This window comes from Sinocyclocheilus grahami, unplaced genomic scaffold (genome assembly GCF_001515645.1).
Source record: "Sinocyclocheilus grahami isolate Dianchi unplaced genomic scaffold, SAMN03320097.WGS_v1.1 scaffold39.1, whole genome shotgun sequence".
In the NCBI taxonomy this organism is placed as follows: domain Eukaryota; kingdom Metazoa; phylum Chordata; class Actinopteri; order Cypriniformes; family Cyprinidae; genus Sinocyclocheilus; species Sinocyclocheilus grahami.
The window spans coordinates 3,073,339-3,086,927 of record NW_015505218.1 but is presented as its reverse complement, the minus strand read 5'-3'; the positions used below and the strand labels follow the sequence as shown (position 1 = coordinate 3,086,927).

General features: G+C 38.4%; 1 protein-coding gene and 1 pseudogene across 2 annotated transcripts in view; one reads left to right on the top strand and one right to left on the bottom strand.

The window, feature by feature from the left end:
- Positions 1–5,453, bottom strand: part of ddx52 (DEAD (Asp-Glu-Ala-Asp) box polypeptide 52) — a 9,681-nt gene extending 4,228 nt beyond the window's left edge. Inside the window, exons 1-10 of one of the 2 annotated variants that reach the window (XM_016267619.1) lie at positions 5,332–5,453; positions 4,780–4,978; positions 4,564–4,694; positions 3,847–4,032; positions 3,604–3,747; positions 3,403–3,514; positions 2,753–2,825; positions 2,378–2,581; positions 2,084–2,174; positions 1,817–1,939 (exon numbers count right to left, since the gene is read on the bottom strand). In XM_016267619.1, the coding sequence (XP_016123105.1) occupies positions 1,817–1,939; positions 2,084–2,174; positions 2,378–2,581; positions 2,753–2,825; positions 3,403–3,514; positions 3,604–3,747; positions 3,847–4,032; positions 4,564–4,694; positions 4,780–4,978; positions 5,332–5,418 (1,350 nt within the window). In that variant the 5' untranslated portion in view covers positions 5,419–5,453. Of the gene's footprint in view, positions 1–1,816; positions 1,940–2,083; positions 2,175–2,377; positions 2,582–2,752; positions 2,826–3,402; positions 3,515–3,603; positions 3,748–3,846; positions 4,033–4,563; positions 4,700–4,779; positions 4,979–5,331 lie in introns of both variants that reach the window. The other variant, XM_016267617.1, reaches the window with a different exon arrangement.
- A 2,799-nt stretch (positions 5,454–8,252) lies between these two features.
- LOC107581995 (toll-like receptor 13) lies at positions 8,253–12,948 on the top strand (annotated as a pseudogene).
- The last annotated feature ends 641 nt before the right edge of the window (positions 12,949–13,589 follow it).

Below are 13,589 nucleotides of genomic sequence, written 5' to 3'. Positions count from 1 at the left end.
TCTCTTTAAATGCAAATGAGCTGCTGCTACCTGCCCCCTTTTCCAGAATAGAGGTGCGCCATTACAGCTCGTCCCTGCTAAAAAAACATCTGTTTTGGTTCTGATTATTATGTTTATCATGCTGAAATCATGCGTTTTAAACCATATTAGTTTAAACTTCTGATATACAGTTTTCTGAGAGCACACATCTGAAGCACACGGACAGAAAGCGGCTGTCACAGCATGTGAGTACTAAACTAAGTTCTCATTCACACACAAGTTTGTTAAAAACACACGAGTTACAAAAACAGTCAGTTATGTCTGTGAAGGTAAACAGCTGGGAAATAAATCGCATGTTTATTTTAGATCTGTGTGGCAGCAGCAATATACAGTAAATAAATCAATAAATGCACTGCTCTCTTGTCTTCTCTGAGGCTGGGACTCTAAATATTGTTCTGTGCTCGTCTGTGCAGCCAAAGACAGAACAGTTAGCATGTTTTCCTCAAACTTTCGCCATGGCATTAGAACAGGTACACTTTTGTCACTTGTGAAATCAAAATGACGGCGCCGTGGGTGGAAACTTACAGATTAAGGGGTGGTAATATTATAATGAGATCCCTTTGCCACGTCACTAAGGGAGCGAAATCAGACGCGCTTGTTTTCTCAATCGCTTACTGGGTTAAACTTTTTCACGTTTCCTTGGTTGGTAGATGCACCAGGGACCTGATTATAGCACTTAAAACATGGAAAAGTCAGATTTTCATGATATGTCGCCTTTAAAACAAAAAACGTTTGAAATGTGTTACTTTACATGTAATAAATCTAGAATATATGAAAGTTTTACTAAAAGTTACAATTTTTTTTTACAATATTCTAATTTTTCTGAGATGCACCTGTATAATGCAATATTTTTGAGTTACAGGATTTTTTTGTAATACAGCTGTTTTAATTATCCAACAGTGCTGTTTTTAAATCACTTATTTGTATGGTAGTGTACAAAGTTGTGTTAAAACAAATGAGCCCTTGGAAAATCTATAACAACCCATACTATGTTTGAGCAGCAAATATATGTCAAAAGTGCTCTCACAAAAGCTCTAGAGAAGAAATAGTTTTAAGTTCTGTTTGAAATGTGAAGATCAATGTTTTGAGTGATGTGACTAAACTGGAACTTTTTGGACCCATAAATCTGTATGCAAGTATGTCTGGTATAAAAAAAGGCAACGTTTATGAGCAGAACAACACCATCTCCATGATAAAACATGGAGGTGGACCAATCTTGTTATGGGGATGCATTGCTGCAGGAAGTGGAAATCTTGACTGTAGAGATTTGGATTCTTTAAAGTATCAGTCCATTTTGACAAAGATTGTGATGTTTTGGGTGAATAGACTGAAGCTCATGATGATTAGTGGATTATCCAACAGGACAATCATCCCAAAGCTGACATTCAAATCTACTGAAGCTTGGGATTGGTCGTAGAATGTTCTAGAATGGCCTGTTTGGTTTCCAGATTTAAATGCCATTCAAATATTTTTGGAATTTGAAGAACACAAAGGCAACATGAAATCAAAGATTATCAATGACCTGGAAGCTGAAGGAATGGGCCAAGATTCCAGTAGAAAGGTCTCAGAAGCTTGTAAGCACTCTGAGATAACGTTCATTGGAGGTTATAAAGAATTCAAGATTCTCCACAATTTTACATATGGGGGTTGAATAATTTTGATTGTTTAGAGCCAATTCGATTTTTTTCCCATTTTTAGCAACTTTACGTCCTCAAATCCTTTTTTTAATGAATGATTAATGGTGTTATTTTAAAGATAATCTGGTATTTTTATTAACCTGCTGTTGTGTGCGATCTGCATGGATCACATCCACGTTTATTCCCTCGTACACCAGCTCATGGAACAGCTCTCGGGCACGGTCAATAGACTGAACAAACACCAACACTGGCGGCAGAAATCCCTGGAAGAAAATTATGGAAGTTACGGCAATTTCAGTGCTAAAAACTCACTTCTCCTTATAAGGCGTCTGGATTATGAAACTCTGGATTTGAATTTTTTTTATTTGAAATTATATTTTGTCATGAGAATGACTAACTTCACAGACCTGATTTATAAGGTTTCTCATAGCAAGTAGCTTTCCATTTTCTGAACCCACAAACAGAAGCTGCTGCTCCACCGTCTCGGCTGCAGAGTTCCTGTGGAGGGAGAAAGCCAGGTAAATGAATTTCAATTTAACAAAAAAAAAATTTACTTAAATTTAAGTAAAATTTGTATTTAATTTATTGATCCTATTGTTGTTTTTAAAAGCTTACACTTAAAATAGCAATAATTTTCTACAACAAAATAAGAATTAATCGTGTCACATGAAACAACTCCAGTAACATGAGTGTTTCGCTACCTGGGTCCAATGTTGACACAGACGAGGTTGTCTAGGTTTAGTTTGCACCATTGCTCCACATCTGTGGCAAAGGTTGCACTGAAGAGAACCCGACGGATTTTAGGAGAGCTGCAGGCCAAGAAGATAGTGGCAAGCTGTTCTCTAAAACCAGTCTTGCCATCCTCAAAGAGCTTATCAGATTCATCCACCACCAGCCACTCCACACTACAGACAGCAAAACACATTTAGACTGGAGACAGAAGCTACTGCTTTCCTGTGTATGATGGTGAACATGACACGATCTGGAAGCTCTTTGATGAAAACACGTAATTAATACTTTAATGTATTTTCTTGAAGAGAAATGTTCAGATATGAGAGTTTTTGCAAATCACTCACCTACTTAAGTTGATAGCAGGAGGGTCTTGATTTAGTAAATATATCAATCTGTTAGGAGTCGTCACCAATATATCTGGAAAACAAAAATATTAAGAATAAGACAGTGAGTGAAACACTCTAAAACAGCAGTTCTCAAACTTTTTTGTAACCCCACAATTCCTGCAAACTCCCATTAGAAACATAATTTGCTAAACACTCAAGGATCTCAAAGCAACATCCTAACTCATTGTTATTTTCAGTTCACCTTTGCATCCACTGCATTAAATACAGTAATACTGTGAAATCTTTTTAAAATGTAAAATAATGGTTTTCTATTGTAAAGTGCAATTAATTCCTATGACGGCAAAGTTGAATAAACTACTCCGGTCTACAGTGTCACATGATCATTTTCATATGCTGATTTGACGCTCAAGTAACATTTCTTATTATCAAAGTCAAAAACGGTTTTGCTGCTTTTCATGGAAATCATTATACATTGTTTTCAGGATTCTTAGATTAATGTAATGTTCAAAAGAAAATGTATTTGAAATAATTTTGTAACATTATAAATGTCTTTAATGCCATTTTTAATCAGTTCATCCTTGCTGAATAAAAATAATATTTATAAAAAAAAAAAAAATTATAAGTAAATATACATATACATCACATACCAAATTTCTTTGCTGTCTTGGGCCCATATTTTTTCACAGCTTCAACTCCTTTATTGAGCATGTGAACTCTGAAGCCCACTCCTTCTGACAGTTTGAGCAACTCTCTGTGAGTCTAGAGAAAAAATGAGGATGCTAGGCTTTACTGCATTCTGTAGGCCAGTCATACAGTAATAATCAGCACAAGGTGGGCCGAAGGTTTACCTGAGTGGCGAGCTCTCTGGTGGGGGAGATGATGAGGGCTCTGAAACCCTTATTAAGGGGCTGGCGAAGGTGGGCCAGCAGGGGCAGACAGAAGGCCATAGTCTTACCAGATCCTGTAGGAGCAGATGCCAGGATCTCCCTTTTCTAAAACAAGCACATCAATGATGGGATCAAAACACTTAACTAAGTGACAATCAGGAAAACACACACACTTATATCTGATGCGACAGAAACGTGTCATACAAGCATCATGAGAGGAATGGCCTGCATCTGTATGGGTGTGGGGGTTTGGAAACCCGCTGCCTTGATGTTTTGAACGATTCGTGGGTCCAGATCATACTCCTTCTGCAGCTCTTCAAAAGTGGAAATAGGATCTGGAATGTCTGTCCCATGCACGTTAATCCGATTTTGGTGCCGTATCCGATTCACCTAAAACATGTAATGTAAGAAAAACCATCGGTTTGTTTTCCCCAAGTTGAAATTAGATCCATGTAGATACATAAATGTCAATTCTAACACTGTGCCATAATACAAATCACCCAAATACTAGAGCCCGACCGATATGGGTTTTTTGGGGCCGATACCGATATTAGGGAGTAAAAAGGGCCGATACCAATATATCGGCCGATATTCTTCAAATACCATATCAGTTACTGGCTGCTATTAAATATTATCCCTAATTTATGAGTATCTTTCAGTAAGGCGTATTTAATTGTGCACATTTATTTCCTCTATTTTTATATTTAAAATTCTTTCTCATCCACCTAACTCTCAATTTAGGCTAATATTTAAAAACACTAATAATTCAATAACCCTGGCCATAACATGAAAATAATTATTAGCATTGGCCAGAATTGATAACATCCCCAGATCTTATCTTATGTGAAATTACACAAGAATATTCAAGCGTGGCCAATCGAAATGAAAAGTGGTGTGAACAGCAATAACAACTCTTTGTACCTTCTCCTGACGAAGCTGCTTTAGTCTTTTTAAGGAGGGCTTGTCTTTAGACTCCTTCTTGGGGTCGTTCACCTTTTCTTGGGATGACATCCATTGGATCCCCTCTCCGTCGCTCTTCTCAGGCTCTGCATCTGCACGACAGTAAGGAGAGAGAACTGTTTGAAAAATGTAAACACTGAATTGCAAACAATCAGAAAACATTGAAAGATGACTTGCCATCGGTTTTTATCTTAGCTCCTTTCTTTCGTGTGGTCTTCACTAGCTCAGTCCATTTCCGTTTCCCAGAGGCCTGCTCTTCATCACCATCATCTTCACTTAGTCTGGACTCCAGAGACGTGTTCTCTTGTGTCTCTTTGCCAAAAAAGCTGATTCCAGCCAGCTGATTTGAGCGGTCCTTGCTCTGAGACTTCACTACCTGAGAGGAGTTACACAAGAAGTAATAATGACCAACTGAGCATGTTTAGTTGTAACACAACAACAGTAGCATCCAGAATTCCTCTTTCTATAGGCTGTGCTCACACAGTAACCAAACTAAAGATGTTTAAAACTTGGAAAATATCAATTATTATCTCATACTACTTGTTAATGCACTCTTTTAGCGTTATTTGGGTTTACTTGGATTAGCATTAGCACTTTAAGGAACATTCAATGGGAAATGGAAAAAAGCATGTTAGCCATGTGGCAGCATTTCAGGCCTATTCCCTGCGTTTTACGTAACAACAGCCTAACATACGTTAACTTTCTTACGTACTTTGCATTAAAACCTACCTTAAATCGCTCTGCGTCTTTACCAAACCTTTTCAGATCAAACTTTGCTCCAGACCCAAGCTTTCTAAACAAGTCAAAGGCGTCCATTGAAACAGCGGAAAGACGTGACTAATCAATCTCCATTTTATGACCAGCACGCGGCTCTTGGTGTTCGATTATTACACCTTTTCTGTTTCCTTTGTCGTTCACTAGAGAGCGCTGTTTTTTTTTTTTAAAAAACAGTTTTTTTAATCTCCTTTACATTTGATTTTTTCTTTTGCTTTTGTTGCATATTCATAATAAATTTCGTGTAACAGGAATAAATAGTAACCAAAACACAATAAATAAAATAAAATAAAAAATTGATGAGCACCAGATTTATTTCAGACATTTATGAATAAAAACGTTTTAGTAATAGTAAGCAAACTTGGCAATATGTTGAATATGTCAGTTCTTATTATTAAGTTTAAAGGATAACATTAACAATATCAATACATGTCGACATGCACAATTATTTTTTAAGAACACTTTAACATTTTAGTGTGATTGTGTTATTTTATTATTTTGTAGATCCTGCATATTGAATCCTAAGTATTAACTTAATACGGCTGAGTCACATTTTGTTTGTCTACATTCTACTATATTTAAGATAAACAAAAGTTGCCAGCCAACAAAACAAATACCTACACAAAAGTTGCAATACAAAGCAGAAATGTGTTGTAATGATCATCAAGATCTTTAAATGATATATTGATATAAGTGAGTGTAACAGCATGAGCAAGAGAGAGTTTAAACACAACATTCCACAGCAATAAATCATTAACTAAAATAAAACTCTTCCTATGACAGAAGGAGAGAACTACTTCTCATGTGATTAAGATAAGGAGAACTAAAGCCTTTTCATAAAGAATGACAGCAGAACCATCCCATGATAGGATAGGAAGCAATCCAATAAGAAAACACAGAATCACACATACCTGTACACGATTAAATTATAATATATGCTTTATGAATTATACGAGCAGAATCAGGTTAGGTTCATATGCCATAGGTATCGCATTAGGTGTGTTTATGAATGGGTTTTACTTCTGCATTTTTCTCTCCCTCAGATTACTTCACTTCCTGTTATACATCATAAAACAAGACCAACCTGTTGTTTTCAAGGGTTTTAGCAGACAAGAACTAATAGAAGAGGTGAGTCTTTGTGAGTGAGTAAGATGTTTCATTTCTGTATATCGGCAACTACCATAGCAGGCATATTGTAAGTATTCTCTTTTAGTCTATTCTATATTACCCTTGATAGGAATGGATGAAAGCATTGATTTTAATTTAGACGATAACGATTTTGCTACATATTTATCACACACTGGCATGTTTTTGATAAAGGACTATAGTTTTCCTGACACAGAGGATTTGCTGAAGGGAAAGTTACTTGACTTGAGAACTATTCTACATTTTTTTATTTCATTTATTTATTTTTCTGAACAAATATCTTGCAAACTGCTTTTTGCCTGTCTCTCTTCTGTAAAAAATGCAGCAAACAGAAATGATTCTTTTGCTCATGTTCATGTTGATGGAATGAATTATGGCAGGTTGTGTTTCAAAGTTTCTCTGTTATCTTTGTGAGAGGATCAGTTTGTCTTGTCATTTTCATCATAACTTCAGACTTTTGATTTATAATTTAAAGGGTTAGTTAACCCAAAAATGAAAATTAGGCTGCATTTTACTCACCCCCGAGGCATCCTAGGTGTATATGACTTTCTTCTTTCAGACGAATTCAGTCGGAGTTATATTAAAAATTGTCTTTGATCTTTCAAGTTGTTTAATGCCACTCAGCGGGTGTTGCACTGCTTCAGTCCAAAAGAACTTAAATAAAAATCGCCCATCCATAAACAAAAGTGTCTCACACGGCTACGGGGGGTGAACAAAGGCCTTCCGTAGCGAATCGATGCATTTTTGTAAGAAAAATATCCATATTCAAAACATAATAATCACTTTAATGTAGCTTGTGCAGTACACAGAAGCATCAGTTCCGGGAGCATGACGTATGAGGTCAGTGTTGCGCATGCGCCAGTGAGTCTCGTGAAAACCAACGTTTGTTTACAGGATCAAAGGAAGCAAAGTTTCCTTACTTTAGCAAAGGAAAACCAGTCTCCTCTTGGCTCATATCAAAATCCTCTTACATTCTTCTTTACAAATCCTCGTTTTGTTTTGCTTTGATCTCTCCGCTGCGTTTCCGAGTGCGTCACTTCTGAGCGGCACATGCGCAAAGCTGACCTCATACGTCATCCACCCAGAACTGCTTCTGTTTACAACAGTGAGCGCAAGCTAGATTCAAGTGATTATTACATTTTGAATATGGATATTTTTCTTACAAAAATGCATCGATTCGCTACAGAAGGCCTTTGTTCAATGTGAGACACTTTTTTTTATGGATGGGCGATTTTTATTTCAGTTCTTTTGGACTGAAGCAATGCAACACCTGCTGAGTGGCATTAAACAGCTTGAAAGATCAAAGACCATTTTTAATATAACTCTGACTGGATTCGTCTGAAAGAAGAAAGTCATATACACCTAAGATGCCTCGGGGGTGAGTAAAACGCAGTCTAATTTTCATTTTTGGGTGAACTAACCCTTTAATCGATTGGAGGTTTATTCACCAATTCACTTCGGTATCATTTCTTATAATCATCTATGTAATAATAAACTTATTTTTAATAATCTATACAAATTTATTAAAATAAATATATTAAAATGTATTAGATCTTTGCCTTTTTAATTTAGTGATTTAGAATTTTTTTATTTTATTTGTAGGAAATGAAAGTCAAACTGCTGGAATGCTGCAGGGCAAAGGGCACAAAATAAATAAGTAAATAAATAAAACAATTCTAGGTGAATACGTGCATTCCCTGTTTGACATGTAAAAAGAATCAAGAAAAAACATGGGAACACTAAAGCAAATCACATTATATATTGCCCTCTGTGGTTTAATTTCCCCATCTAGTGCATTTTCCTTAAAGGGGTCATATGATGCGATTTCAATCTTTCCTTTCTCTTTGGAGTGTTACAAGCTCTTGGTGCATAAAGAAGATCTGTAAAGTTGCAAAGACTGAAGTCTCAAATCCAAAGAGATATTCTTTATAAAAGTTAAAACTTGTCCACACCCTCCTAAAACGACTCATTCTAACACGACCCCACATGTCTATGTGGTAAAACCCCTACATATCTCTGATCATTTCTTCATTACATTTCAACTACATTTTGCTACCTGTGTGCCACCAACCCCTATACCGGTTACTTTTAGACGAAACCTACGCTCCCTTTCCCCCTCCTATCTTTCCTCCGTTGTATCCTCCTCTCTTCCCTCACCTACCCATTTCTCATCTCTGGATGTGAATGCAGCAACTGACACTTTATGCTCTACTTTAACCTCTTGTCTAGATGATATTTGTCCTCTCTCCTCCAGGCCAGCACGGGCTGCCCCCTCGAACTCCTGGTTATCCGATGTTCCGATGAACATCGGACCAAACTCAGGGCAGCTGAGAGAAAATGGTGCAAATCAAAAGATCCGTCAGACCTAAGTATGTATCTGTCTTTGCTGAAGTCCATACTGCCAAATCTTCATACTTCCACAACAAGATCAACAGCGCTCCAGACACACGTAATCTCTTCAAAACTTTCCATTCTCTCCTCTTGTCACTGTGTGGGAATATTTGCATAACACCGCCCAAATGTTTACGCAAAGAAAGAAGGCGTAACTTTTATTCTTGCCGTAGTATTGTTGTTGCCGTCGGCACCATGTCGTGGAGACGCTGTGTGTTTCGTTGTGAAAGCGAAACTACTTTGTTTGGCCTTCCAAAAGAGGATGATGTCTGCTTCGTCATGCCTAGAGCTGATCGGTGCTGGTCGCTGAGGAAATAAATCAACTTCGCACTGTGGATCGCTGGATCGCTTTCACCGTGGACGAAGCGGAGTCCAGCCCGGGGTCGTCACATGTGGTTGCCGCAAGCCTGCCGGACGCTCCTTAGTCGAATCCGCCGGCCGCGCCATTCTCAAGGCTGCCGGCCTCCGCTCACTCAAGCCCGCCGTGTGTGAAGCTGTGTGACGCATTTTATAGAGGACTGTTTCCTGAACCTGCAGAGTAGCATACAATGGGTCTGTGCTCAAAGGCTGTTCTATAAAGAGGGGCAGTTCCAACTTTGCAAGGACAGTATGGTGCTTCTGACTCACAGCCTGTAAGTAAATTTTTTATATTTAAAGAATTTGCCACTGATATAGTGTAACGCAAGTAGTATAAGTATAAGTATAAGTCAATTATAATCAGTAATTATGTCCCCACTAGAATTTTATTGGTTTTGTCTCGCCGTGCTGGGAGACACGGCATCACACAGTGTGTTAAGGGGTGTAACATTTCCGTCACACGTTTGAGGTATTCAGCCAATCACAACGCACTGGATAGCTGGCCAATCAGCGTACACCTCGCTTTTCAGAACAACGAGCTTTGTAAAAATCGACGCGTTTCAGAAAGACAGGGCATAGAGGAGCAACAATAATATACATTATGTGGAAAATAATGTGTTTTTTAACCTTAAATCGCATAAACACATTTCATTACACGAAATACACAAAATAATGTTCTTTTTAGCAACGTCATATGACCCCTTTAAAGAACTGCACAATCAGTACTCCCCTAATAAAAGACATCCAGCTGAAAGTACTTTGCTCCAAAATGGGCTTTTTCAGGATTCCGTGGATACCTAGAAATTCACGGATTTTAGATGTTTCCTTTAATGCCTTTGCACAGATCCAGATTGGAGACTTTAATCATTTGTCAAACTTACAGGACTTGAACATATTCAACAATGAGTGGTGCACTTGACAATCTTTCCAACTTATCCCATCTCAATCTGGCCAGCGACAGACTACAAGGAATCTCGAGAGGTATGCTACACGGCTTAACCAATCCGCTAGTGCTACGTCTGGATTACAATTATATACAAGACTTTGAAGAGTCAGCTTTTAGCACGCTTCAGAATTTAAAGGTGTTAAATGTAACCAAAAACCACCTCCATTATATAGAGAAAATCAAGCCGGTTCTTGCATCACAATATTTGGAGGAACTGTACATTGGAAGCAACCATTTTGATACTTTCAACTCATATGAAATGTCAACAAAGCCCATTTCATTAAAAAGACTGGATTTTTCCAACAATCCTTTGGCAACATTTCAGCTCACTGACAATATATTTCCATCTCTCAGTCCCCTTGATTTATCTTATTGTGGTCAAAATGGAACCATGACATGGAACGTTACAGAAAAGACATTCTTTACCTCAGTGAAAACATTATACTTCATGGATGTTCATATGTCAGGCCAGAATGCTGCTAATGTGCTTAAGAGCTTCAAGAATTTCTTGAATAAAATCAGGCTTAATGCAAACGTTGAGTTGAGCAAGACTAACCTTCTGCTCAACGCATGTTCTCCAGTGCTACAAGTTGTATGGCTAAATGCTAACAAAATTAAGCACCTCACCGACCACATGCTTGATCCCTGTTCTAACCTGACGGAATTAGATTTAGGAGATAATTAAATATCCCAGTTATCACCGAGTATGTTCAGAGGATTTACACAACTAAAAACACAACTAAATGCTCTTCACTCTCGAGTTCATAGATCTCAGCAGAAACAGCATCAACATGCTCACTTGTGATGACTTTGCCAATTTAACAAAGGTGAAAACTCTGTACTTGTACAGTCACAAAATCTCGATTATTAGTTCCTGCTTGTGCAAGGACCTGAAGAGTCTTGAGGTCCTCAAGCTTGGAACAAGCAATCTGTTAAGGATCGGTGATGCTTTCAGCAATGGGCCACATTCCCTGTTGGATCTGGAACTTAATTTTAATAAGCTAAGCAAAATCGAAAAGCAAACTTTTAGGAATGTGTCACAGCTGAACAATTTGTCCTTACAAGACAATCAGATTTCAGACATCGAAGACCATGCATTCGAAGGACTGAATAACCTGACATCTCTGTTGCTGTCATCAAACAAAATATCAGCTAAAACATTAACCAAACAGCATAATGTGTTCTCAGGCATGCCTAAACTCAAAAATCGAGATTTGTACGCCAACAGCATTTCATTTACCGATGATCAATTGAAATACCCTCCCTTTAAAGACCTGAAGCAACTCAGTGTATTGACTGTGCAAAGTCGGGGGGAAAAAATGGGGGAAGTCATGGCCTAATGGTTAGAGAGTTGGATTCATAACCCAAAGGTTGTGGGTTTGAGTCTCGAACCGGCAGGGATTGTAGGTGGGGGGAGTGAATGTGCAGCACTCTCTCCCACCTTCAATACCATGACTGAGGTGCCCTTGAGCAAGGCACCGAACCCCCAACTGCTCCCCGGGCGCCGCAGCATAAATGGCTGCCCACTGCTCCGGGTGTGTGTTCACGGTGTGTGTGTGTTCACTGCTGTGTGTGTGCGCACTTTGGATGGGTAAATGCAGAGCACTAATTCCGAGTATGGGTCACCATACTTGGCCACATGTCACATCACTATAAGTCAACGTCATGGAATCGACGAAATACCCTCAAATCTGCTTCAAGGTTTATCCTCCTTGGAAATGTTTTACACTGGAAACACGAATCTTGCTCATCTGAATCCTGATACATTCCAATCCAGCCCCCAGCTCTGGTTTTTGGATCTCTCCAAGAATGCACTGTCCGAAGACCACTCGATCCCAACTAAGTTGTTCCACCCCATTTAGAAGCTAAACAAACTCATCCTTTCGAGAACGCAGCTACGCTCGCTGAACTTCCTGCTGAACGCATATCTCTCCAGACTTTCAACCTTAAAAGCTTGGGGCAATGATATCGACACGATCAACAAAGCTCTGATTCAGTCACTGCCTCGACTTGGAGAAAAACACGTTCACTTGTAACTGTACCAATGCAGTCTTCATTGACTGGGCCAAGAATAGTAATTCTACTCAGGTGGTTTATTTGAACAAGTACATGTGTAGCTATCCTAGTTCCTTACGAGGCATGAGCTTGACTGCTTTCAACACCGAATCCTGCACCTTGAATATCGACTTCATCTGCTTTCTTTGCAGCAGTATTGGGGTCATTCTCACCCTCTTCTCGTCATTCGCTTTTTTTGCACTTTCAGGGGGTTTATGCATACTACCTCTTCTTAGCCTTCCTTTACGACAACAAGAAGAAGCAGAACGATTCGACGCCTTCATTTCCTACAACACCAAAGACGAGCCTTGGGTAATGGAGGAACTTATTCCCAAATTAGAAGGAGAACATGGCTAGAGACTGTGCCTTCACCACCGAGACTTTGAACCAGGAAGGCCAATTATAGACAAAATCATTGATGGCATATACAGTAGCCGCAAGACGAACTGCCTGATCACTAAGAAGTACCTGATGAGCAACTGGAGTTCAAGTGAGGTGGCGAGCTTCAGACTCTTTGATGTATCTCTCCGTATCACAGGATGAGGAAGCTGGTGAAGAAACGAACCTACCTCCACTGGCCAAAACCTGGAGAAGGTACTAAGGTCTTCTGGCAAAAGCTAAAAATGGCTTTAGAAACCAAAGAGGGTCATAAATCAGATCACAGGATGATTCTGTGAGGATATTAGAATGGCACGGTATACACTCTCAGAAATAAAGGTACAAAAGTGTACCCTTTAAGTACTAATATGTAACTTTAAGGTACCAATATGGACTTTTTAGGTACAAAGGTGTACCTTTTGAAAAGGTACCACCCCAGTGACAGCTTTTGTACTTTTTTTCTGAGAGTGTACAGTATGCTAAGAGTCTTCCTGTAAATTTAATTGGACATTAATTGTCTTTTGTTTTAATAACACCTTTGTGAAAACGTTTACATTTTTTTGAACTACCGTTCAAAAGTTTGGGGACTGTACTTGATTCTGCAATGTTTTTCTCTTATGCTCACCAAGGCTACATGTATTTGATCAAACAGATCAGTCAGTATTATTGTGAAATGTTATTACATTTTTAATTTAATTAAAAATAGCTGTTGTCTACTTGAATATATTTTAAAATGTCATAAATTCCTGTGATGGCAAAGCTGAATTTTCAGCATCATTACTCCAGTGTTCAGTGTCACATGATTCTTCAGAACGTATTCTAATATGCTGATTTTCTGCTCAACAACAATTTTCTTATTGTGTCTTACAATATTTCTTACTATTATCTATGTTAAAAAGTTTTGCTGCTTAATATTTTGATTAACAGAGTTTATTTGAAA